This window comes from Chaetodon auriga, chromosome 21, assembly GCF_051107435.1.
Source record: "Chaetodon auriga isolate fChaAug3 chromosome 21, fChaAug3.hap1, whole genome shotgun sequence".
Lineage (NCBI taxonomy): Eukaryota > Metazoa > Chordata > Actinopteri > Chaetodontiformes > Chaetodontidae > Chaetodon > Chaetodon auriga.
Window position 1 is genome coordinate 9,296,188 of NC_135094.1, and position 27,546 is coordinate 9,323,733.

A 27,546-nucleotide genomic window follows, 5' to 3' on the forward strand; every position below is an offset into this window, starting at 1 on the left:
CTGTAGTTACCACACATAAATATTCCAAGATTGAAAGGATGCACCAAACACTAGTCAGATTTCATAAGCTTTTATTTACATGCAATAGTGCTCCAGCATGTGCAGCCACAGAACGGCTGCACTCATAAAAGGGAGTGTAGATTCAGGATCTCCTTCATTTCAATTGCAGATGTCTCTGGCAAAGACTAATACTTATGCACCAACCTGTGAGGGAGGAATAATACTGACACACCTGTCCCAGCGCCCTCACCTGGCAGTCATTTGGTAACCAGCAAATGAGTAAACACAGAAGTGGTTGCAGTATAAAGTTCAGCTTATCAATGACTGAGTTAAAGATATTTTCCAGAATCTCTCCCATTCAGTGATTTAAAAAAAGTAACAATATCCAAAAAAATAAATAACTATACAATATATAATCTCTTGTACACTACTGAAACAGAATGATTTATGTTGCATACACTTGTTAATAGTTTGTTAATGATGAGCAATGCATAATACATTTGTGTTACTGCTATACAAAATGACAGACAGTTGTATTTTGAAAACATGACAAAGCAACAGAACTAAACAGCAATGAAGCACCTCATAATTACAGCATCAGACTGGTTTGAATGGTCCCTTTGTTTCTGTTGTACATAAAGCTAAGAACCTAAGGTCCAAACATTTAGGATGGAGGATATCCATGAGGAATGACGTGAGGGTCTAGACATGAAGTGCTGAAGTGAGAGGAATCCCCCGCAGATAGAAAAGCTCCCCTGACTGATCTTCACGTGAGGAATAACGTCTCAAACTTATTTCCCTCCCCAGGAATTGGAGACATCATCACAACATGGTACTCCCTTTCTCCATGACGTAGCGAGGGGCGGACGCGTGAATAGAGTCTTTTTCAATATGAAAATAACCTTATATACAGTATAATCAGACACTTATGTACAAAAGCATAAATATATAAATATCTGTGATACAAAAATAAATATTTTCTCTTGTTTTCTTCTATTCAACAGTCTCTTATGCATCTGTTGTGTTGGCTGTCCCTTCGTCCTCAGGGTATGCTTCATTTGGGAGGATGTTCACTTCCTGTATTGTTGTATCTTGGGATTGTGGCGTCGTGGCTGCTGAAGATGATGTGGTGAAAATCCCTTCGTCCTCTAGAGAGAGAAGAGGAAACGGTGCTGGCTCTGCAGAGAGGAGGAGGGAACGAGAACAGGTCAGAAAATGTAAGTCAAGGTTCATATATTGGCTTTTTCATATCTTCATCTGTGAACGGAAATATCTGAAGCCAAAGACCATCTTTGAAACTGTAAAATGTGTTTGAAAGCTCCAAAAAAGCTATTATGTAATGGACGATGAGATAAGATCATGCCACACATCACATCTTCAAAATGTCAGGCTGTTGCATCCCTCCAGTCTATGATCAACGGTGATCACTTCCTGTTTAACAGCTTGCACATTACAGGATCATCACATTTAAGAAAAGCTAGGTTGTACATGTGTTAGTCAGGAAAAACAAGTACTATCAACCAATGCAGAGTATTCGGACATACTGTGTGTGATGCCATCCTCTGCTTTATCTCCTCCACAGAAGTTGCCATCACCTCCCAGTTCCTGTGAACTGAGGTGTTGATGGGAAGAGTCGAGGAGCTGAAGAGTGGAGTCATCAGGAGGACAGCAGCTCTGTTCATGATGATCTGAACCACTGAGGAAGACGTGAAAAAACAGTTTATATTAGGGCTGCAACTTTGAGTCTAGGGTGATATTTTTACAGCTTGGGTTTAGTGTATGTTAGTGTATATTTCTTCCATTATTACATGCAAAAGTACAGTGATGGCGTGTTGAGCTATGAATGCTGCCGAGACTTTCTTGGAAAAGACTCTTAATTCTGTCAGTCAATAAAATTAAATATTACTTGAAATACATGAATATAAATTAATTAATGTATTAGAGTTTTGTATGTAAACATACCCGGTAGAGTAGTGATAAACAGGCAGATGTCCATTTGACACCGTCTGTGGCAACAACGTGTCACACTCCATGTCACAGTCCACCTCCTCCTGCAAAACACAAGCACATATAGATCCTATATTCAACGCTACTGCACTTTGCTAACATTGACAGCTCATTAACAGCCTGTATTGAACTGTTTCTGTACCTGCTGCAGCCCTGGCAGGCAGTTTGTGGGGTGATGAGGTTTGCCATTCGGAGTGTATTCTCCGTTAGCAGGGTAGACGCCATGTGGAGCCGTCATGTGGCCATCCAGCGGGCAGTGGCCAACCAGGGCAAGTCCCTGCAGGGGAACCATGGTGTACTGGCATGATGACACGGGGGCAGCCACGGCGGGAAAACACAAGTCGGACGTTTGCTCTGAAATAAGCACAAAAAGAGAATTACACAAAATTTAGAGGCAAATAATTTGATGGACGCCAAGACTTGAGGAACCGTGAGGAGCACTCACTCTGTTTGGCCCAAGCTCTCCAAAGGCAGAAGGGGATGAAGGCGACAATGATGAAGACGAAGGCTCCCAGGACAATACCAACTATGAGATAGGGGAGGTCGCCAGGCCGAGGCACAAGTCCGCTGGAGTGTCCCAAGTTGTGGTCTGGGGTCTCAGATGGAACAGGCCGCTGGTGATTGGGACGAGCTGAGGGGACAAAAGGTGGAAGTGTTAAAAAAGCTGTGTCACTGTTAAGAAACGTCTGCATCAGTCTGAAGCGCTAGTCTCCGTCACAGCCAAATAATGACCTCACCTTTCGTTTCAAGAATCACCACGTTGCCAAATTCACTCTCTCCCTTCTCATTGAAGCTCTGCATCTTGATGTCGTAGGCAGTCTCAGGCTGGAGGTCAGTGATTGAATGCCAGTATCTGTCGCCCTCCACCACATCCTTCTTATAGTCACTGTCATTATCGCTGTCTGTTGGCCGGTAGTAGATGTAGAAACCGTAGATGGGCGTGTTGTTTACGGGAGTGTACTGTTGGGAGGGAAACAAATCATGTTACAGTCACACTGCAAAATACTAATTTTAGTAGACAAAAACATACATTTTTCCAGTCACTCACCGTCCATTTGAGAATGATGGTCGTCTCATTGATGGCTTCATTGTAGGTGATGTAGGGTCCATCGACAGGGCGCTCATGGGTTCTTCCACCCACCACTGTGTATGCTTTCGAAGGAGCACTGGGAGGACTGGAGCCGATTACATTCACCGCCACAACACGAAACTTATAGGACGTACCTACAGGGAGAGGGATAACATCACTAATCTGTGTCTGGGGGCTGCAGAATGAAGCTCTATATTGTGTTGACTAATGATGTTTGTTTTCGCATTACTTCATGTTTTCTTTTTAAGAGCAAATGCAACGTCGATTGCGTTTCGGTTATGGTTTTGATTGATGGCAGCAATTACTGAAATGACTGTAACAACACTCATTATGCTGATGAATTTACAGGCCGTGGGAGTGTAATTATGCAGGACAACATCACTGTAATTATATGCTACAACATCCTCCTTCTCCCCCCGACTCCACAAAGTCAGAATAAATCTGCTGTGAATAATAACAGCACTGTTTAAAGTTCGTGTGAAGATGGCCGACCTTTCTCCAGGCCCGTGATCTCCACAGAGAGCCGCGACGGGGGGATGTTTTCAACCGCCGTCACCCAGTCCTCTCCTGCCTTCTTCACCTTCTTGTACTCCACCCGAAATGACTGGATGGGGAAGCCGCGGTTACCGCGAGGAATCCAAGTCACGTATGCCGACGTTTCCGTTGCCGTGGAGACTGTGGGCTTGTCAGGGGCTTCGGGAGCTGCAGAGGAAGAAGAATGGTGTCAGAGCAAGGACGAGAAAAGATACAAACTCCCAGACAACACTCTGTAATTATGACAGTGAAGGCAAAACACATTACGCTGAGCACTTACTGAGAGCTCATCCTTCAGAGACAGAGAGGAAAAGGAGATGGAGAACTGTTAGTCAAGAGGAGAACGGTTAGAAGTTCAGGGTCTTGCTGCAGAATAGCATCTTGTTCCAGTTATTTTGGTAGAAGTTAGTACAGTTAACAGGACGTGGAGTTTGCAAAGGGGCACAGCGAGGTCCAGGACTGGAGGCAAACTTACGAGAGAGGCTTGGTGAAGGAACAGCAGGAGTCTTCGGTGGGTCACGATGTATAATACGACCTGAAGACAGAAAAACACAAACAATGACATCAGAGTTTAAACTTTAGAGCTGTGTAAAATGTTAATTGAATTGTCTTCTAAGGCAGATATAACATTTGAACTAGATCAAGTCCACAGCCATGCTAGCAGCTCTGTGTAGCTATACTTCAGCAATTAGCAGTGAGTTGAGCTGAACACCAGCAAGCTAACATGCTAACACACTCTGATGTTCAACAGGTATAATGTTTACTATGTTCAGCAGCTTAGTTCAGTGTGTTAGCATGCTAACACACTGAACTGAGGCTGATGGGAATATCATTAGTTTTGCGGGTATTTAGTCATAAACCAGAATATTGGACAATATAAAGCTGATGATGGCGCTAGATGAAAAGTTAAGGGATCATCAATAAGATGAATTCATCCAGAGGGGGACATAAATGTCTGTAATAGATTTCATGGAACTTGCAGCCACCAAACTCAGTAAGATTCATCATCTGGGGACCACGACGGTCTGTGCAAAGACAGTAATCCATACAAAATCTGTTGGGCTATTTCAGTCAGGACCAAAGTGACTGACAGGCCCACACTGCTATGCTGCTAACATGACTAAAAAGCGTCGACATGAGACATGATTGCTGACAGTGCTGTACCTTTACCAGTTCTGAAGGTCATCATAGCAGGTTGTCCTAATCCTGCACAGTTTTTGGCAGCCATTTCCACCTCATACAGGCTGTCTGGCTGTAGCTTGGCCAGAGTCAGCTTGTGGAGGGAGCCTGAGATACTGCTGGAGGTCCACTCTGCTAAAGGGTCACCCACCTGAGAGAGAGGAGAGATGGGTGAGTTACTGACAAAGAAAGTGCATGTTTAAGAGAATATCATTAGTTTTCTTACATTGTAACTGAGAATGCAGAGAAAGCACTGCTGTACCTTTCTGTATTTGACCATGTACTCCAGCACAGGGACTCCTCGCTCATGCCGCGGCCTCCAGGTGAGCTCATAGTAGTCAGCCTTGCCCGTGCGTGGCTGGCTGAGGATGATGGGGGCATCTGCAGGCAGGATCTGCCCTGGCAGTTCAGAGCAGTCAAGGGGCAACATGGCACCCGTAGCCCCAGACCTCACAGGCGGCTGCTCTCTCAGCACCTTGTCTGGGCTGAGTGGCCTGTAAATCGAGGGCAGCTTCCCCCTTGATGAAATCCCTAGAAATAAAAGACATACATCATGAAATCTAAAGGCCAAAAAATAAAATAATTAAATCTATGACAAATTACCATCCATTTAACTTACCGGTTGATACCGTGATGAGGCGAGCAGAGGCCTGCGAGCTGCCCACCCCGTTCTCAGCCATGCATTGGTACAGCCCATCATCCTGAGGGCCCACGTTGGAGACACGCAGCACCCGGGAGGTCAGGCGGTGGCGAGGAGACGGGGCCAGGGGACGGGCATTGTGAAGCCACATCACTGAGGGAGTGGGTTTACCTCGGGCCTGGCAGGTGAAGCGCACTGTCTCTCCATACATGACCTCCTGCTGCTGCAGCTCCACCGTCACCTGAGGAGGCTCTGCAGGAGACACACAAAGTTACGGGGCTGGTTAGGAGCTTAATCTTTAGCTTGAATATTTATTTGCACATAAGTGTGCTAGTGCATAACGTCTAGGGCTGCAATGGACAATTTTCACTGGTGACTGAAAAATGCAATTGCAGCTGTATGAAAGGGGTGTGTGTATAGAGGCAGGCAGGCGGGGCCAAGCCTGCTAGTTGATGGTTGGCTGCTAGTGAATCAGGGAAAGACAGAGCTCATTACAGCCAATGCAGCGCTCTGGCTTTAATTAGAGCCAGCTGCAGAGAGACAAGCCTACCACACACACACACACACACACACACACTCAGAAAATCACTGTAAAAACAGTCATCCATAACCTAGACACACTCAATCAAGCCCTGCTGCAGAACAGAGAGCTCTGTCTGCACAAACTCTTTCTTACATAGCGGCCTGGGCTTACATGCTGCTAACACACATGACTGCATGCACACACACAGACCCTTGTCTTCTCTGTTCGCCAAACAGGAAACAATTATTAAATCCACGACACAGACAAAAAACAAAAATCAGCATCATGTAAAAGCAAAGCACAACATGTTCACACAACTTTCCTTAACTCCACTCTTCCAGGTTACTCACCAAACACTTGTACGTCATAGAGCACCGTCGCAGAGCTGGCCGAGCCGATGCCATTGTCTGCTCTGCAAACGTACGTCCCCGAGTCGGCCTCGCCCACCGCGTCGATCAGCAGGTTGCTGAGCAGGAAGCGAGTGTTGTTATGGGAACGCAGGTCCTGGCCATCTTTTGCCCATATGACCTGCGGAGTGGGGATGCCGCTGGCCACACACTCCAACACCAGCCGCTGGCCTTTGGTCACCATGATGGAGCGTGACGCTGGCGGGTAAATGATCCGAGCTGCTTCTGAGGTGGAGCCTGGAAAAGATGAGGACAGTCAGGGTGCAAACACTTCACCAATATGATGTGAAAAAGTCTGTGCATGTTTTCCCACCCTTCTCCATTTCTTTAAATTGCTTGTATACGCGTTGTGGCTGAAATTACATCCAGAATACAAAAGGATTTCAGTCACATTGTGAAGTCTAAGCATTTTCATCTCTGCCTTTGAAGATGCAAAAGCATGGACTGTGCACGTCGCCACCTGTGACTAAATGTGTCCTGGCAAAATCGGATGATAAAAGTCACACCGAGCTTGGGAGCGCGAGACACATGTGCACCACATGTGTCTACAGTAACAGTTACAAGCTCTCCAATAATGTCTTTTCTGATGTGGTTACTTAATGAATGACCACCTAATATTTCAGTATGACTTCAGTCTTTAAATTGTGCTTTCATTAGCACCAGCAATGTTCATAAAAACTTTTAGTGCTGGAGATGATGACTCACGGCGTATGCGCAGGCGGTCAGCGGAGATGGAGGTTTTGACCTCCTGAGTGACGGGGTTGTAGGCAGCACACTTGTACGGCCCCTCATCGTCCTGCGTGGCGTTGGCTATCTGCAGGTTCCCTGACGGCATGATGAGGTAGTTCCCTGCACAATAAAACAGACAAACAGATGTCAGAGTGTGCTCTTATGGCCTAACAAACCCATAAATGAATCAGAGTGTACACTTATGGCCTGCTTCTGTTCGGTAAGTTAGCCTTTTTGATGAGATGAAGATTCAAAAGGTTTTATTGGTCTCTTGCTCAACATGTGCAGTGAAAAGTAGAGTGAAACTCTGTCTGAGGCTGTGCTACAAAGGCTAGTGTGCACAAAAGAAAAATAATTGCAATGACAGTAAAAAAAAACCAAACAATTATTAAGGATAGAAATTCAGAGATAAAAATTCAGAATCTATGCATTATTAGTATTATTATAAGTATTACTAGTATTCAGAATATAAAATGTACATGTGTCCTAATTGTAAATAAAACTATGCATAAAGTTTTGCACACCCTTGAGTGCAAATATGCAAATGTGTAGGCAGTGGATTCAATGTGCTAGACAAGCAATACATAATGATGGATGAGGTCGTACAAAATTATTTTTAAGCTTAAAAGCAGGAAGATATAGAAGAAACACATGAATATGACCGAGACAAAGAGGAACCACAGAAACAGCCATGCTGTGAAACACATTACAGTGTAATCTGAGCGCTACGAGCCATTCCAGTACATGTGTGCACGACCAGCACAAGCCACAAGGTGGCGCCTCATAATCTGACCGAGAGTCGGTGAATGCTGGTCAATGTGGTACTCATTTCCTCAGAGATAAGGTGCAGATATCAGTACCTACAGCTCCCAGGCATCATCAGCATACCAGCCACAAACCACTGGAGCTTTTCTTCTCTTCCAGGCAACTTAGAAGTAAATAGTTTGAAAAATAAACAGCTGCATTCCCATGTTTCAACATTCTCGAGATAATACCCTTATCACCAGTTTTACGATGGGTTAGATAGCTGGATTATAGCATTCCGGTAAATTATGAAGATAGCATGGGAATCAAAGTAGAGAGAGAGAGAGGGAGATTGCGTGAGACCCTTATGAGGCGAAGCAGCTCTGTACCTTTGGATGTTTCCAGCCACTCCTGTTTGACACTGTAGCGGACCTGAGCCTTGGGCTGGCTTTCCGGGAGGTGACACTCAATAACAGCCGTGTTGCCTTCGTCGACCTCGATCTCCTGCTGGTCATCGGGCTCAAAGTCCCGCAGCTCTGCAAGACACACAGGCGAGGGATGAGTCAGTGCTGTCACACCGCTGCAACACCACTCCTTCATCATGTCAGCGCGCGGCGTAAATCACATCTAACTGCACATGTGCGCAGTCAGTCCTCAGCTTTAGACGCAGAAAACCACGATATTCTGAGTGATAATAAACTCTATAATAACTGTGCTGTTTCCATATTGGGTGTCTCTGACATCAGCCTGTCCCCATTATATCGTAACCACTTTCCCACAGCGACTCTAATGCGCCCTCTCTTTGAAAAAGAAACCTCTTCTACCTCCATTTAGTCATTTCTTTCCCCACTGCTTGTCTTAACATGATCTGACTTAAGTCACAGGAATTTTATAAAAGGCACGCTAGCTAATTTTTCTGTTTTACTCGTTTCACGTCAGTTTGGATAAGTCCAAAGCCTAAAAGTGGTGTCTGTAACATTCGAGTAGGTGTCATTAATCCTGTCAAACATTATCCTGGGACTGGAGCCGGTTCAGATTCTGTGGGAAATGGGGGAGTGGGATTACAGGGGCCATGTGCTGCGACTGTGTCCCGCAGACACGCAGTCTGCACAGCAGAGACACTCATGTGACCTCTGACCCCCTAAACCCCCTGCCTGAGCGGCTCAGAGGCCTGGCCACGGGGTCAAAGGTGAGAGGTGTCCGTCCTATAGAGTTTCAAAGAAAGATATCCAAGTTTGCGTTTGGGAGGAAACAGCAAGAGTTTGCTCTTAAAGGAGAGGAAAAAAAAGAAGAAAAACCCACAAAAATCTTAGCGTGGGGATGCTGCCATTTCATAGATTTGTAGCAGAGGGAAACTAAAATGAGACTGAGAAAAGAAAAAGAGGGAAAAAAGAAAGTAACAACTAGAGACATTTGTCATGAAGGAGTCCAGAAGTGAGATGAAAGATAAATAAAACTTCTCCAGGAACGTAATTAAATGTCTACCAGCCTTTGTTGATTTATTCTTAACAAACATGGCCTCTCTCCACTCTTTCCAGAGGTGCTATAACTGGTGTGTTTTTCTTGGACCAGCCGTGCTCTCTGGTAAGACAACCAAGCTGCTGGTATACACAGTCAGCTGATGAGACTTTGTGTACGGCGCTAATTCAATAAGTGGAGTTTAGTTGAGGCCAGAGTATCTGCTGATAGGGACATCACAGTGATTTACTCGAAGCACTGAAAAACAAACACCTTCACAGCAGGCGGCTGATTTATCCACCATGCACGTTGGACCTGACCCTCTGTCTGTGTCTGAGGGAGCTTTTAATGGGGGGAAATCGGGGTCTACACACACACACAGAGAAACACAACATCTCTGACCCCGTTTCAGCTCTTATTCTGAAAGATGACAATCCCAGCCAGGACATGTCAAGCTAAGTGGTGTGTGTGTGTGTGTGTGTGTGTGTGTGTGTGTGTGTGTGTGTGTGTATGTGTGTGTGTGTGTTGCGGCTTTAAAGAGAGACCGTGTGGCGCTCCATTTGCTAAATCAATCAGGTGCTGTTTTTACAGCCACCCTCCCCCTCATATCGACCCATCCCACCTTCCTCCTCCTGCCTGCTTCTCCCAAATTCCTCCAGTTACACCTTTTAACCCCCCCTCCACCGCCCCGCATTCTTCACAGGAAGAACCCCACATGGGTGCCTCTCAGGTGTGTGTGCATGCATGTGTGTTCTTCTGTGTGTGTGTGTGTGTGCATCCTGCTGGGATGGAGGATTGATGGTATTCATAAAGTGAAGCAGACCTCCCGCACCAGGGCTGCTTGGCAAGGCAGACTTAAATATTTCTAGAGAGACAGTGCATTCATCATCTTTATGTGTAGCAGTAGGAGGCCTCTGTGTGTGTGCGCGTCTGAATTATAACATGTTTGTGCAACGTGTTGTGCGTTCACGTTGCGCAGATACACGTCTCTGTTTTCTGCAGCAGGAAAAAAAAGAGGAGGGTGATTGTCTGCACAAGAATTCAAGCGAAGAGCTTTTAAGTTATGCCAAAAAAGCATAGATTCTTCAGAGTCGGATAGCGAGGAGGGTCTGGAATCAACCTATCCTGATCACAAAAAACATGTGCGTACAACTAAGAGGGCTCACATGGAAAGGCAGGCACGTACACACTCCCCATGGAGCAATTCCTTAGGCGGTTTCAGGGTGGCCGAGGAGAGGCCGTTATTAAATTAGAGAAGTTTTTGGGGGGAGGCGGGACGAACAGTCTGTCTCTACATGTGGTTATCGCAACACAATTCATCCACTATTGGAACTATCAATAACTTTTACTGCCTTTGTACATGAAGTGGGAGGAAAAAAAAAACTTGAGAGGTGAAGATGACAAAAGAGGAGGGAAAGTCAGAGATAATGAAAGGAGGGGAAAAAGAGAGAAAGTGACAGGGTGAAGAGTGAAAAATGTGCAGAGGAAGAGTAATGTGTGTGTATGTGTGTGTGCGTGTGTGTGTAAGTGTGTGTAAGGTTATGGAGGCCTTCAAGCAGACAGAGAATGTGACATCACGTCTCATCTTGTGTGAGGATCTTGTCTCGACTGGCCTAAAACACCTCCAGTTTCTCCAGCTATGGCAGCCTCATACATCACATCACTACATGTAAAACAATACCCTTTTTCTACCTGATGGTGTGTTCTGGTGAGGCATACACCCGTATCCTCTCTCTACACACACACACACGGACACACACACACCACCCCAATCTCCCTCCCCTGCCCTCTAACCAATTACGGGGCCATAATTTCTGGCGAGCCCTGCTGTCGGGCCCTGTGGAGAGGAATGTGGTGTTGTGGGGAGCAGAGGGGCCGATGGAAGCAGGGGGCCCCCAGGCTGAGTCCTGGTCCCCTCTTCCCTGCTCTGACCGGCCCCCGGCCCCTGGGTCCCCTCCATTCCTCCGGCTCAGGTTACACAGCTTCAGGCCTCCCTCTCAGTCCCATGATGCATATCAAATATAACACCACTCAGTCAGAGCAGCACCGCAGTAAAAATGTCAGCAGTGAGAATAATTCACTTTAACTCCATTAGATTAATATGACACCACGTGCAAGCAGCTGTTATCTAACTACAATGAATAAATACTGCCTGATGGTCTGAAGTTATTATCACAAATCAATGATGTGCAACAGTTTTTCCCACCGTGATCAGAATTAGAGTTGGACCTTCTAAGGATTGGGCACGAAGCAGTGGAAAAATACAAGGTTTACAGGGTTGTATTGATGAGGATTTTAAGCAAACAAATACTGGCCCTTTGCTGTTTTTGTTCTACTAAAAGAACATTAAGTCAAAAGCGTTCTTTGGATACTCTGACAAACCAAAAAAGGGACTGTGTGTTTGTGTTTATTTGTCTCAGTTCTGTGTGGGCGGCTACTCACTGGCAGCGGTGACGTTAGCAGGCACACTAGCCAGGGCTCCTGCGCCGGTGCTGGCCACACACTGGTATCTGCCCAGAGTCAGGTTGGAGAGCACGGGGATGTGCAGGCTGTCGGGCCCCAGCACGACACCCAAATCTACGTCCAAGAACTCCTGGCCGTTGAGGCGCCAGCTGATGTTGGCGGAGGCGGGCCGGACGCTGCAGCGCAGATTCACGCTGCCTCCCAGCTTCTGCACCACGGACATGGGCTCTTCAATGAACACTGGCAGCTCATCTGAAGAAAAGATTGCACAAAGCAGTCAGAAGCCAGAAGACACTTCATACAAGACAGCATATGAGACCATTTCTCACTGGTTATACGTCAAACAATGTGACCAACAATGTTCTACAATGTCTGTCCAAGAATGGCATTTTTTAGCATTTTTGCTTTAAAAATGACGAACCATTACCCACATATTTGCTGTATATTTGTCTTTCAATGACTAATCAATTAAGGGGCGAATCATTGCAGCTCTATGTACAATACGTCTCTTTTTCAGTTCGCCCATGGTGGCTTGTGCAGCTCATCCAAACTTCTTCAGCTCATTTCAAATAAACTGCTGTTGCTGCTGCCAGAATGTACAACACCTCCCTCTCTGTGACCGAGCCAGAATATTTTGTCCTTGGCAAGACTTACCCTGCACCAGGTGTTTGGAAAACGTAAAGGCGTTCATAAAGTGAGCATAGATCAAGTCAGACGCGTGCATTTTGAAACAGTGACGAGGAAGCAGAAAAATTAGAGTTTTGGATTTTATTACTGCAGATTTTTACATAAAGATCCAGTTTTTCACCATCTCAGTTAGTCTACTCACCAGGGAGAGAGGCGCCGCTCTGCAGGCAGCACAGCAGTACTGCACCCAGAGCGCACAACACTGGAGCCCTTCTCTTTTTCATCCACGGAGTCCAGTCTCGCTTTCCAGACATCTTCCATACACTACCCCCTGAAACACACACACACACAGAGGAAGGTCAGAGGGTCATTTACAGGCTTGGTACACTCAAAACAAACAGCATGAGACACTTTAGTTCTGACTGAAACACACACACACACAGAGCTGCACAGACAACAAAACCACCAAATTGCAACTTGGTAACATGCATCATCATCTCAACAGTCTTGATTCGTACATAAGTAGCTCCATCTTACTTGTATACACACACGTATACAAACAGGCAGCCATTAACGAAACATAACCCAGGCGAGGCCGAGCACTCTGCACCACCCTCAGAAGCCAAACTCCAGACACAAATACAGCCTTTCTTTTCAGTCAGCCCCCATCTCACCGCCGACCCCGTCTCCCCCGCCTGTACCCGCACCCATCCAGCCTGCGCTCATCAAAGGGGCGCCCTCATTCTGCGGGCCGTAACTCGACCCCTCCACCTTCCCGCTCAGGTGTAACCGATACAGGTAGAGGGTCCAGAAGGAGGGGGGGAGGGAAAGGAGAGGAGAAGGGAAAAACACACAGGCTGCATTCAGGAGTCAGGACAAAGAACAACTAATGAGAGGCAGGACGGGGCGGGGGGGGGGGGGGGGGGATATATATCACAGCAGCAAGGAGTGTGCGTGAGATGGAGGAGAGGAGGGGTCTTTTATACTTCAGTGCAGTATGTATCGGAAGGAAAATGGAGAAGACGATGGTCAGTCTATTAACAGTTAATGCAGAGAGGGGAGCTTTTCTCTCTCCCTTGTCGCCTGCTGCCAAGTTTCCCGAATTCTTTCCTGTCAGGTTAAACTAACAACTTCCCGTCAGGATGAGGAGGGTGGTCCTGCAAAACTGAATCTCTATTACTCCCCCTCTCTCACATAGATGCATGTCGCTGAACATGCGCATACTCAAGTGCATAAACTGTCCTGTGTCTGCAAAGCAAAAATAGGCACACGACTTTCTCATACATATTTGTCCTGATGTTATTATGGCATGGAGGTGATTGATGAAGCTCAGAGAGTCGGGACTGCACACACACTCACACATAAGGGGCAAAAGCAGGACAGTAAGAGAATGGAAAGTCTTACAGTGCACCTTCATCATCTAATGGCAGCAGTGAAAATGTTTAGCTGCCTGGCAAATTTATTGAAAATGAGCAAAGCAGCAGGCTGATGGAAAAACAGCTGTTAACTCCGCCAACTGTCGCTCGGGCCCACACATTACGCTGCTGCATTTTAATTGCTTATTACGAATGTGTGTAAACAATTATGGATGGTTAATTCTCACGACACGAACAGCGAGGGAGGACCGTTCTCCAGCTTCAACGAAACGACTTGCTGACTGACTGTCACTGTCGGTTTTGTTTTAGCAGTTTGCTTCATCTTTCTTATTTCATTTGTTAAATATTCCAGAGTACATGTTTTGTTGCATTATTAGTTGAGGCGAAGCAACAGGGGAGGGAGGCCACGCTATGCCTTTGCCATCCTAAGGAAAAATTTGGCTTGCACAGTGCTGAATGATGCCCATCAGGGGGGATTTAGAAGTGTCCATATGCAACGGCTAATAATAAAATAAGCAGGTACATGTCATGTCACCATGTCACCATGCACTAAACTAGTGGGTGGGTTCTCTGTACATTTGTCACTAATGGAGCGAACCATTTCATGTACAAGTAGCCATGTGATTCTTTCTAAGATCTAAAATGTGGAAATTTGCTGCTTTTCACTAATTCATGTTGCTGCAAACTGAATATTTGGACCATCAGACAAAACAAGCCATTTGAGGATGTCCACATAGACATTTTCAGGTTGTTCAATATTGAAAACAGTCCTTAGTCGCAGCCCTGCACGCATGGACGGTTTCATTTACTCACTCGTCCACTCAGAGTAGCCCATCAGTAGTGGGCTCACTCAGTAAACAAACAGCAAGCTACTGTGGAACCAGGAGCGAGCAAGGCTGAAGGCCTGTGGCTTCTGTGGCCGGTCGCTGTATGGACACAACCCGGGACAGCTGCCCATAAAAGACACATACATCTGTATCAAGCACCTGTCCTAACTGTGAGAGGCACTAACCGTAAAACCACACCAGTCAATCTGCCAACTGGACACACAGCAGGACACACCGCCTCACCAATGAGGCCCTCTTACCTGTCCAATATCGGTCTTTCACACATAAATAAAAGTAGTGAATGTGAGACAGGAGGACAGACAGAGACAGAGATAGAGCTTTGTTATAACAGTGGTATGAGAAGGCCCCTCGTACATCATCGCTCCCTAAAAACAGCCTTACTCCTCTGAGCCTGTCTGTCTGATTCATTAGTCAGCTGGGTCCTGTGTTTGCTTAGCGGATACCCTGCCTCAAGATGAAAAGTTGGCCTGACATCTATGTCCAACTTTTTCCATCCATCCTTCCCAGAGAAGTCAGAGAGAGAGAGAGAGAGACAGAAGAGCCTCCTACGCATCAGCGAGACTGATAAAAACCAGAGCACGCACACAGACAGCTCCCCTAAATCAAGAACCGAGAGAATGTGTGTGCTAATGTGCGCCTGTGACTGTTTTGTGTCAGCTTTACCAGGGAGGAACAAACGCTGCATGGCAAATACTTTGTGGGAGCAGCTTTGTGGTATTAAAACATACTTCAGTGACAGTGCAGTGAGGAGAACTGTGTGAACTGCTCCAATCTGCCAGATCCAGTGCACAAGTATGATTACATGAGAGTAAAGCTATTTCTGTAATCGTGTTGAGAAACTGACACTTGACTACTGTGAGATCTGACTTACTTCACGCTGACTCCCAAAAGACTTGACTTTTGGGAGCAGGTATGGCTGTGTGTGTGTAGAGCCTCAGTGCTGTTATAGTAACAATAGAAACGTGCCTCTTCCAGGGGAAAGTTGGGAATGAACGTCTGGCACAAATCAGTCTTGTTTACTTGTTCTTTAATCAAATGCTTAGTCATTTACATCATCGTTTTGATGATTTCAGGCTGTACTTTTAATGTGTAATTCTTGTCCAGCTGCTTTGACATTAAACATTTGAGTAGTTTTGCTACAGGAGGGCCTTGCGTGGTCACACAGATTACACATTCATTTATTATATAAATGCTTTGAAAACAAATGGATATCGGTGCAGATACTGACAGCAGATCAGATCTTCAGTCAGTGACCAACGTTATATACAGTTTCTTTGTTAATGTCATTAGAAAAATGCTGAATCAGGGATTTGGAGACCTGAGAGCAACCTCTATTTTGGCTCTGAACACTTGGGACACGACTTGGACTCGTCCTTAAGGACTAAGACTTGACTTAGTCTTGTAAAACCTGTGTCTTGACTTGGACTCAGCTCAAAACACACAAGCAGCTCTGAATACAGGTGTGTGTGCATGTATGTTCAGTGTCTATATATCGTGGAGAGGACTCCAGGTTGTGCAGTGGTGTGCATGCATGCATCATGAGTGTAGGTATGCGAGCGCCTTATATGTCATTGTGGGAGAGAGTCACTTGACAGAAGTTCATTGTGAGCGTGCTAAGTAAAGACACCGGGGCCCCTGTTCTCCCGGGCCACTGCCAGTCCCATTGTCCTCCTGCCTCCGTGGATAAATTCATTTTGACAACCCTGCTAATTGGATAAAACCAGACTGGAGCCTCCTCCCTGAGCGCTCACATTCCATCTGCTTTCTGGCATGAAGAGGACACACAGGAGGGGAGGTGGTGGTGGAGGGGTAGCAGGGTAGTAACTCCTTCTGAGGAGCTGAGCTGTTGAATATTTATCACCTCCCCAAACTCCCCTCTTGCCCTCCCTCCTCCCCCAGTTTTACGTCTTTTTACACCCAGAGGCAGTGCCCCCTCCTCCTTCGAGGTTCTCCAAACACCACAAAGCCCCCCCTTTAGATAAACACATGCGGTGTCAAGTGTGAGGAGTGCCGGGGGTTCAACTGCCCCGCTCGGGCCCGCGGCCCACAATGCCATGCCGCATAGCTGCCATGCGGGAGGCCGGTTGCCCCTGGCGACGCTAACAGGCAGAACGCACCTTAATAGAGTGGAGAGTCATTGTAAAGCAGTGAGCCGGTGCACGGACAAAGACCCCGCGGACCCCTGGAGAAAGGGGAGACGCTACTCTGAAGGGCCCGGGGAAGAGCTGATGGGCCCTGCTCAATGACCAAAGAGAAGGAGGGGGGGCTCAATGACCAAGAGGTTTGAGAGTAGTGTGTAGAGGGTTTGGGGAGGCGAGGAGGAGGGGGATTCAGAGCCTCTATGGATTGATGTGAGATGGGTGAAGGGGGTTTATGGAGGCAGTGGGGGGGTGGAGAGGTTGACTGAGAAAGCAGAACGGCTACTCAAATTAATAGAGAGGATGTCAACTGGCGGGCGAGCAGGAGGAGAGAGCAGGGCCTCAATGAGAGGGTGTGTTCGGGAGAGCGTGTGTGAGAGCGTCGCTGAATGTCCCAACATATTTTCCCCTCACTCTGTCAATGTGTTCGCCCGTCTCTCCTTTTGGCCCCAGTTTGTGTCGAGTGGAGGAGGATGAGGAGGGTCCGGAGGTTGCTTAACAAACCAGCAACACAGTCGGTTTACCGTGAGACCATCAGACAGGGAAAGAGCAGCATGATGGCAACGTAAGCAATAAGGCTGCTACAAGAGGTTTTTTTTACATTATTGATTACCTAAAAATATACATTTTAGGGCAAATAAGGATATTTTCATAATCAGTAATCAACTGTCAATTATTCTCCTCATAAGTCAATTAATTGTTTGACCCTAAAAATTTCCCAAAGCTCAAGCTGACATACTCAAACCGTGGTTTGTTTGTTTTGTACAACCAGTAATCAGAAGCCAGAAGGTATTCAATATCATAGAAGACCAAGAAAACCAGCAAAATTTCACATGTGAGAGACTGGAAAAGAGAATTCAATTCAATTCAAGAATAATTCAATTAACAATGACAAAAACAGAGAAAAACAAGCTAAAACCATCCGACGTACAGCTTGATCAACAAGGTCAACAAGTACTTTTTGTTGACCAACAAACTGGCTCATGGCCTGATTATTTCAACACTTCACTGTAGATGAGGAACATTTCACATCAATTCTGGGTGCTGTGGACCTCTAATCAGTACACAAATTATGCTAATTCCTATAGTAATCAATATGTTGTTGATTGTTATTGACTTTCACAAGATGAGTAGAGGATAAAAAGTTGAACAGAGTTCCTGAAACTGGCACAACTGGTATAATTCAGGCATATACCGTGTGTGCATGTATGAAGAAAAAGCAGAAGATGTGGAAATATAGTGAGCTCATGTTGCTGGATGCAGCCTCTACTTCAAAGCGCCGTGGATAATGCAAACTGAAGTGGAGAATCTCCGTATTCCTCTGTTGTACTTTACATAAGTGAAAAACTTGGCAGGGAACAAATGTTAAATCTATTCCCATCTATCTCTGGGCTTTCTCGGACACAAGAGAACCTTATGGAGTCTTATCTTGGCATGGAAACTCAGGCCAACAGGTGGAGAGGGGGCCAGTCCAAATCCTCCACTCGAGACATCACTCGCTCTCATGCCAGAAAATTACACATCAAAAGCATCTAAGCATCCCTAACGAGGTTGAGAATTTACCCCCTCCTCCTTCATAACACACACACACACACACACACACACACACACACACACACACACGCACACGCTTCACAAAGTATTAACGAGCTATATGCCCGTCCAATCCCCCCCTACACCCCCCGAACCGACACTAACGAGCTACAGAGCGTCTCGAGGATTAACGAGACGGATCTGGACAGGCCCGCCATGTAGACCAAGGGGGCGTTCTAATCAATTAGGCACCGAAGCATTTGCATAATTTAGATAACGAAGCTGAATTAACCACGGAGGGCTAATTACTGTGCCATGGTGAACACACCCACTCGCATTCCTCTGCGTGGTGTGGGATGCCAGCGTGCCCACCGGGGCCATGGGAACAGGATGGGATCATCAGTTTGAGCCACAGAGATGGAGCAAACCGGGATGTAGGTGGCATCAGCCAATCAAATCGTAGCCAGGGAGGGAGGGAAGCAGGAAGAAAGGGATGGATGAAAGGAAAGAATAAAACACAGATGGGTGGATGCATAGGAAGAAGGAAGGAGAGAGGGGGAAAAGGAGGATGATGAAAGATGAAGGGAAGAAGAAAAGAGATGATACAGAGAGAGTAAAGAAGCAATGATGGAGGGATGATGGAAAAAAAGAGGCAAGGGTGGATGGATAGAAGGAAATAAAGAAATCTGGATGGCAGCAGGAAGGAAGGATGAATAATGGAAGAAAAGGAAAGGAGGAAAGGTGTATGGAGTTGTGACGGTTGGAGGGACAGAAGGAAGGACAGATACATGGATGGAAGAAAAGAGGTGGACAGAGAGAAAGGATGAAAGAAATATGGATGATAGACGGACTGAAAGATGAATGTATGGACAGATGTCAGAGGGAACGCAGCAAAGAAGGAAATATAGGTAAAAGAAGGAAAGACGGGAGGAAGGATAGATAGAAGGAACGATGTAAACAAGCAACTGCAGTCGAGTCGAGTTTAAACTAAATATTTATAGATGGACAGATAGAGAGAAACCTAGAAGTGTATGTGAGGCATTTAATCAATCAATTATCCAATCAGGGAAAATTACAGAAAGTTCTCTGTTTGCGGCTTCTCAAATAACACACACACACACACACACACACACACACACACACACACACACACACACAATCATTCCCATACAATACTGGGAAAACTAACTAATACTGAGGATTTCACAGTACTCATCTCACACACACAAACACAAACACACACACATGCACAAACACACACACACACACTTACATATTTCATTTACCCACAACCATTCTTTCCCTGCTTGTGTTCTCTCCCTGCACACACTCACACACACACAGACACACACACACACACTTGATGACACATAAGCAAGCAATCACACAAACTCCTATTACATGGTAAAAGTATACTCACAGAGGCACATAAATATGTAGACCTCGGGAAGTTTTTCCAACACCAAATGTCAACAGGCAAAAAAACAGGCTACCACTTATCCCTGGCCCGTGAGATAAACTACACACACGCCACGGCATCCATGCATGCTAATACAGACTTTCATCGCTGTACATGTACGCAGCCTGCCTCCTTGTGTGTTCCTGCATCGAAAGGAGGGGAGGGAGGGAGGGGAGGGAGGGAGGCGAGGGGGTGAAAGGGGCCCCCCAACTCCTTTGGCAGCTCATGCATCAGAGTGAATGGAACCAATTATAAATCAAGAGCAATTTCTCCCCATTATTCAGCAGGAACCAGGAGGGAAAGAGAGAGAGAAGGAGACTGGCCCTAAAACTCTCAGTGGGAGACGAAGGAAGGAAGAGAAAAGCAGGGAGAGTGAAATATTATATGAAAAACAGATATGAGGGGGGCATTAGGAAATTGAGATAAGGCAAAAAGAGAGAAAAGGGGGGGGGGGCGGAAAGAGTGATGAGGGAATGGAGAAAGGCTGTAAAGTTCTATGAAAACGACCGAGGGGGAAAGTTATAGGAAAAACAGATATGAGGAGGAATTAGAAAACGGAGAAGAGGCAGGAAATTAAACAGAAAGCCAGGGGCGTCAACCGTGCTGGAGAGATGGTGCAACCGACTCGAGCCGCTTATAGAGCGAGGGCTGCTGGTCTGAAAGAGTTTCTTAACAGGAGAAACAGCTGGAGGAGGCTCGTTTCAAAAGAGAGCTCTCAATGTCAGGAGCTGGATTTGTGTGTGAGAGAGACGCGGTAAGGCAGAGCTACCATTTGTCCTGTCACTCACAGCTCACGGATGTGCATTATCCTAAGCTCTGAAATATAAAATAAAACCTCACACACACACACAGACACAGAGACACACACACGCGATTTGGGCAGAAGACAGAGGCGCGCTGTCGATGGAAAATTCCAGTTGTGATAACCTCAGGGGCCCAATAACTAACTAATCTGGTGCCCAGTGATTTATTCTGTTGAATCATGTCTTCTCCTGCCAGTTTGACATTCTTCAATGATGAGTTTTTTTCTCTCTGGGGCAACACTTTAAATCTGATTATTGGTTAAAGCCCTGGAACACAACCCAGATTCCTTGACGCTCTTGTCTTTCTGGGCGCTTTTATTGTTTCGTTCACACATGCTCGAGACAGGAATACCGTTAATGTCACCGCATGTGAAAGGAGCCGTTGTGCACGAGAGCTCAAAACGAGACAATTTTAAAGAAATGTGTGTCTGACGGAGACAGAAAGAGTGGCCGCAGCTTACTTTCTCCAGTCAGAGTGCTATCTTGTGCCTGTGTGTCAATGATCTATTAGAGCGTCTGGGTTGCTTTTGGCTCGTAATAACACCCCCTAATCTTTGTCCAAATATCTGCTTTGCACACACAGGGCTATTTGTCTACACACACATACACACACGCACACACACACACACACAGCTTTCTTACCCGAGTCTGGAGTTGATCAATGATCTAACAGCACTCACACCAGCCTCACAATGTGTGTGTTTGTGTTTGCGTGTGTGTGTGTAAAGGGAGTAGAGTAGGGAGAGTACGGCCCGGGTAACTTCATTATCCAATCAAGGGCTTCTTGACTTTTACTTTAAGTAGTGGAACAAATCATCTCAGCTGGTTTAAAGGCTTTGGATAAATCCCCATTAGGCTGTTAAGACAACGAATGAAGGCTTGATTGTATTCATGATATAGATACAAAAATAGACGGGCGTTCGGTTTCAGAATGTTATTTGAGACGACGGAAAAATCTTTTCTCTCGCAGCAGACTTGTCTTCTCCTCTCTCCTCTTTCCTTACATCCTATTTATCTTTATCCCTGCCTCAATAACCTCACTCGGTTTGATCATGGCCTGTTTAATTAGCCTCTCCAACTCTCTGTCAGAACTTTCTCCTTCACTATTCCCCTTTTTTTTTTAAGATCACATTCCTCCTCCTCCTCCTCCTCCTCCTCCTCCTCTCTCTCTCTCACTCTGTGGTCCTGGCTGACAGGGAGGATCAGGAGGAGAGAGGTATGCAACCCCAGGGGAGGGGCCTGGACCCCAGCCACCTGCCGGTCCAGGTGTCCCTCTCTGGTTATCCGATGTCTGACTGGACACAGAAACCCTCCCGAGGGCACGAGGCCCGAGCCCCGAGCCTCCAATCTGTCAGCGCAGGAGGACTAATGCACCGAATGTCAGCAGGCCAATAATGTCCGGCTCCGGGAAATGAGGCAGCCTTATTTGGTGATGAGCGCGTTCTTTTGCTAGTTTATGAAAAGCACATTAACCCAGAAAAACTCTCGCTGAAATTATTTCATGTAAACGACCCTCTTCTTTCACACACACACACACACACACACACACACACACACACACACACACACACACACACACACATTTGCAGAAAAGGCCCACAGATCCTGCCTGCAGGCTGTTATGACTGCATGAGTGTACCCGCTGTCATAGAGATGAAAGCATGCCCTCAGGAAGGATTTTTTTCTCCTTTGTCAATTAACGCCAATGTTACACCCTCTACAATAACAATGCTGCTTTCCAGCACCGGGAACTTTGGCTCACAGCACGAGATCGGTGCAGCAACAGCAGTCCTCATGGAACCGTTTGTGAAACTGCATCTCGAGATCCATCTCCATCTACAGACTCCGATTTACATCCAGATGTGAAAACACACCAGGCTGCACAAGGCCAGAATCAAACAAGTTCAATCATATCCTTCCACTCAGGCCTTACCTCATAGTTCAATACGGCACTAAGATATGAGTGAGAAACTGTACCGCTATTGGCCGCACACCTAAATCCACACTTTAACTTTTCTTTACAAGCTATTAACACATATCAAAACCCAGCTCCTACAGACTGGGTGAAAAATATCCACCAGTGTTTAGGAAAATGGTGGAAAACTGGCAGCTTTTGTCTCTGCTGCATGTCTGTGTGGCAGGTAACCAAGATCAATGAAATAAAATTTCAAGTTCCAGCTTTATTGTAAAGGATCCAGCTGGTAACAGTAAGACAAAAAAAGCTCCTAAATTCTGACACATATCAGGCTCTGTAACCAAAAGACAATAAAGCCAGTTTCCTGTCCTGGTCTCCAGGTCTCTCTGGCCTACGGGTATGAACATTTTCAGTCCCAAAAGTTAACAATGTGGAGGATTTTAGCAGACACCTATAAGGCTGATTTTTCTCTACTTCATTCATCGCAGCATCCTGTCTAGAAAAAAACAGAATATCATAATAGTCCTACAGAGACTTAAAGCACGGCTGGGTATTCAATAATGGATTCAAGTCTACTTTCCTGTCGTCAACTGACGATCACTTTGACGTTTGGTCTCAAGATATCTCAGTTCCTGAACCCGAAATCCAAAGATATTAAAGGAAAACTACTGTACTTTCAGGCAATGGCTGTCGTTTTGGCCACTGCACCCTGAAAACATTTAGTATCATATCTTGAATTGAAAAACATATAATAATACTCCTGGATCTTTAGTGTGCCTGTGGTGTCCAGCAATGATCATTTATCTCCCATAGTATGACAGTAGGAATTAAAATATCAGCATATTTCCAAAATTTAGTAAGATTGATTATGAGCGTCTACATTTGTGTTTTTCCAGGCGCCACATACCCAATCAACAGGTCCAAGCAGTGTGAGAAACAGGCAGATAATCAGACTGGAATCAATTAGTCCAACTTTGATCCGCCCGACTGCCAGAGATGATCAACAACAACAACAACAACAACAACAAACCCTGCGACCAAACAACAAGAGGCTCCTTTTTACTGAGACCAATTAAATCCCTTATAGGCTGTGCGCCTAATTGGAGGAGGCCAGGCCATTCGTTTCGACTTTTAATCCAAGTGACATTGATTCAGCGGGAACAATCAGACCCTCTTGTCTGATGCCATGTCTGTCACTGAATCGCAGAGGTTCCTCCATGCGAGGCTAGATGTAATCCAAACAACAAAACGACACCTGGGGTTGGAAACTTGAGCCCCTGCGGCTGTTCCCGCAGGCACTCCTCCATGTCCGTGTATCCCCCCGCCCTCCCGCCCCCTCCTCTTCTCTTACCGGGCCCCCACGGTGACTGACACCCCGGCCAACACTCATTAGCAGCCCGGGGAGATTAAGACAAACATTTTCTCATTAAATCAGACCCTGAATGAGAGGATGATATGAGGAGAGACTCTCCTGACAGGGAGGCAGGATGCTGCATTCCTGGCTGCACTGAGCAGCTGTCAGTTTATTGGACGCTTTAATGAGGTTATTCTGACACCGCACTCTGAGAGGTGAAGGGGGGAGAGGGGCTATAGAAATGCACTCAGGTAGCATTGTTGTGCTTTTCTCTATGGCAGACATAGAACTTGCGCAGGTCATTTTGGATTCACAGAGAGACGCAGAAATATGAGATTTAGTGTAAAACCCCCCCCCCCCAACATATTTAATAAAGTAAATTCACTATGAGCATCATTAAGAGGCTTTTCTCCGAACATCATTCATGTTCGTTGCTTTGCCTGTGATGACCACTGACCCCCCAACCTGCCTCTACATTGCTGCACTCCCCGATGATAATATGGGGGTAAATCTGGCACAGCTCTCCATGTCTGTTTTCTGTTACCCTATGGGAGCGACTATAGGCTGCGGCCTTCAAAGCGCAGACGCATTTTCCTCTAAAAAAAACGCACATATGTCCAAAAACACAGCCGCAAACATCTGCAACGTGTCACACAAAGCTGATTCCTCTCCACATTCGTGAATCGGGCTGTAATACTCGGCAGATACGGCCAGAAAATGAAGGAAAAACTTTGGAGAATACGGACGCGGCTCATCCAATCAACAACAGGCTAAGTCCCGGAGGAAAAGTTAACGTTTCTTATTAAAAGTAACCCTCGAACCGAGCGCCAAAACGCACACGTCCATCCAGATAAAGGAGATCTCTGATGTCTAGAGAGAGTTTGTGGAAAAGTTTATGTGGATCAATAAGCGGAAAAAGCAAAACAAATGTGGCTATCAAAGCAGTCACCAGCATGAAGTAGGAATCTAACACCAAAATCACAACTTTCCCTATAAATAAAGTACCATAAGAGTTGGTAAAGACTTCCGTCAGGCTGCGATCGCGCACCAAAACGAGCACATTTATCTTTAACTTGGTAAAACATGCTGATAGGAAGTGTAACACCGCAAAAACATGGACCGCATGAAGAGATAAAACTTACCCAAACTGCTGTATCTGGTGCTCACACCTCGTTTTAACCCAGCGATCTTCTCTTCGCCTCTCTTCTGCGGTGAGTTTTAGTCCCAAAAAACTACACTTTCTGCTTCTCTGTTCCCTCTGAAGACTCGCTGCTTTAGTAATTTACTGCGATGCCACCGACATTTTCTTCGGCTCCCCAAGTTCTCACATTGAAAGGCCGTTTTTGGATGACTGAGCTCTCAAACAATTCTCCCTTTTGCGACGCCTTTTCGGGTCCTCCCACTTCCCAAGCAGGAGGAGGGATCTGAACAATAGGGACTGGCTCCCAAAATCCCAGAGCTGGGTCCTGCGCCGCCGTTTCTCCAGACTACAGCTCTCTGCTCACAGCACATGTGGACTTTCCAGAGGCTGTGCGTAAAACTTGAACCCGGATGGATATTTATAAAGCACCGAGAGGCGTGTATAAAAAGAAAAACTCCCAGAAACTTAATTTCATAAGAACTACGGTGTCCTGGAGGAGAAAAGTGCGCCCCCTCCCCCTCCTCCTGCTCTGTTCCCCCTGATTTGGTATGCGTTGGTCCCCACAGAGTTTGTATTGACCCCCGTCCATTGAGGCCTGCAGGCCCTCCAGTGCAGCTGTGCAGTGCTGGTGCTGTGTTGTTGTGAACTGGATGGGCCCAGTCAGGACTGTGCAGCACACACGCGCACATGCACACACACACACACACACACACACACACACACACACTCTCATACCACAGTGATCACAGCTCGACCCCCCCCACCAGCCCCTCTGGAATTCTCCACTTCAATCAGCACACTTTGAAATGAGGGGAGCCGTTCCTGTCCAGTTCATTAATAACTGACTATTCCCAGATCACAGGGTTTGATGGGGGGGCGGGGGGGTCTGTTGGTGGGAAGCCGGCCGCGACCTCTGTGAATGCAGGAACTCCCACCATGATGTACCTGAGGGGTTATTGGAACCCAGCCGGGCTCCATTCACCGGCAAGCTGTGGCATTTCATGACACCTGTTGCTCTTGTTCAGGTGAAAGTGTGTTCATGTGTGGACAGACCCCCAGCTGGCACATATATTGGACCTCTTCTGCTTTTCCAGTTAATTAAAAACCCATCCCACATTAAAATATCCGCATCCCAGACTTTGCACGTCATACCCAGGAGGTTATTCCAGCTTCAAGATGTTTTCAAGGAGTCATTAATCGTGGGTGTTTTCCAGTGTTGTGCTGCAGTTTGCCAGCATTTTGCAAGCTCTGCCAATGTTTTGGTGTTGTTGCTACCGAGCGGGGCTGTGTTTGTATGTGGCTCCCTCGCACTAGCGCCACCCTGCACTGCACTGCAGAGGAGAAAGGGAGAGAAGAAGAAGAGAAAAAATGGGGACTCCAAACCCCAAAAAACCCTCCATGGCACCCCTCCCCCCCTTCATCTCTCCATGCAGGGCTGGATGAATTAGCCGGGGACAAAAGGCTTTGTGGGCTGGCCATGAAAGGCCTATTAACCATACTGCATCCCCCAGAGGCCCTGCCCGCGGGACACCGCCTCCCAGAATGCCACTCTCTCAGCAGGCCGCAATCCCAGCATGCACCGCTTCCCTTCAGCGCTAACCCCTGTCACCCTCGAGCCTCACTATAGAGCCTCACACAGATTGTCATGTAGATGATTATAAATGTTGTTATGAAAGTAATGGAGAGTGAGAAGGAGAGACGGGGGTGCGCTGGAGCCGTGTGATTTGTGCGTTTTACCAACAAAGACTCTGAGTTAGACGGAGTGAGAGCGCCGGGTGAGTTTTGGGTGTCGCCTGTCAGGTGTGAATTTGTCCAGTGTGTCACTATTGAGGGCCGTATTGTTCATCACTGAGTGTGTGTGTGGGTGTGTGCAGTGTATGAGGTGATTTCTCTCGTCGAGAGTCTCAGCCGTGCGATACCGTCTCCTCTGCGACCTCCTCACTCCATTGTTTAGCTGGGCACCATGACAACGACCCGCTCTCTCCTTCCCTCTCTGTATCCTGCTGACCTTAGCAGCTGTGTCACTTCCTCAGCGTGACAAAACCAGATTGAATCACACACACACACACACACACACACACACACACACACACACACACACACACTTGTGCTTTGTGTTGCATGGGAGTGCTAAATCAGGACACGTTCACTCTCACATAAAAGTAGGACAGAATCTTGTACTTTCTCTCTCTGGCTCTTCTGGTTTAATTACTGATCAGTACGGAGAGGCCTGTAATTGATCACTGTAGTCGTTCCTGCTGTCCATACTGGCCGTGAGGTGATCCCTCCCTGGTGCGACCTCAGTGTAAAACTTCAGCCGCCTCATTCACTTCAATGAGTCTGCTGCTTTAGCACAGAGGAAGTGCTGATGCAGAGGAGAAGATGCTGAAAGTAGTTCAGCTTGCCACAATGTAATTCAAGCTATAGAAATTGACAGATGCAGCCCCTTAAAGCATCAGAGAAGCACCTGGTTGACCCCTGTAATAGACCGAATACATGTTATAAGCTGCTGCTACAACCACACAACAACCAATCAGAGTAGGATAGAGACATAACAGTGCTATTATAAGAGCTCTCT

General features: G+C 46.5%; 1 protein-coding gene across 2 annotated transcripts; it reads right to left on the bottom strand.

The window, feature by feature from the left end:
* Positions 1 to 55: 55 nt before the first annotated feature.
* Positions 56 to 25,180, bottom strand: boc (BOC cell adhesion associated, oncogene regulated). Of its 2 annotated transcripts, none has more exons than XM_076761276.1 (18): positions 24,970 to 25,180; positions 12,604 to 12,732; positions 11,754 to 12,026; positions 8,243 to 8,389; positions 7,086 to 7,229; positions 6,324 to 6,617; positions 5,430 to 5,702; positions 5,073 to 5,341; positions 4,796 to 4,961; positions 4,107 to 4,166; positions 3,590 to 3,799; positions 3,056 to 3,231; positions 2,745 to 2,967; positions 2,453 to 2,638; positions 2,150 to 2,361; positions 1,963 to 2,051; positions 1,545 to 1,696; positions 56 to 1,178 (listed from the first exon to the last, which is right to left on the bottom strand). In XM_076761276.1, the coding sequence occupies exons 2-18, from the start codon at positions 12,713 to 12,715 to the stop codon at positions 1,009 to 1,011; spliced, it is 3,156 nt and encodes a 1,051-aa protein (XP_076617391.1). In that variant the 5' UTR covers positions 12,716 to 12,732; positions 24,970 to 25,180; the 3' UTR covers positions 56 to 1,008. The 2 variants fall into 2 exon arrangements, with proteins under 2 accessions (XP_076617391.1, XP_076617392.1); XM_076761277.1 differs by having other exon boundaries at positions 4,802 to 4,961; positions 24,970 to 25,158.
* Between the last annotated feature and the right edge of the window lie 2,366 nt (positions 25,181 to 27,546).

Coding starts and splice junctions, on each gene's coding strand:
- boc (XM_076761276.1), bottom strand. CDS start 12,715: ATGTCTGGAAAGCGAGACTGGACTCCGTGGATGAAAAAGAGAAGGGCT. Junction 4,167..4,795: donor GACCTTCAGAACTGGTAAAG/GTACAGCACTGT, acceptor TTCTGTCTTCAG/GTCGTATTATACATCGTGAC. Junction 1,179..1,544: donor AGAGGATGGCATCACACACA/GTATGTCCGAAT, acceptor TCCTCTCTGCAG/AGCCAGCACCGTTTCCTCTT.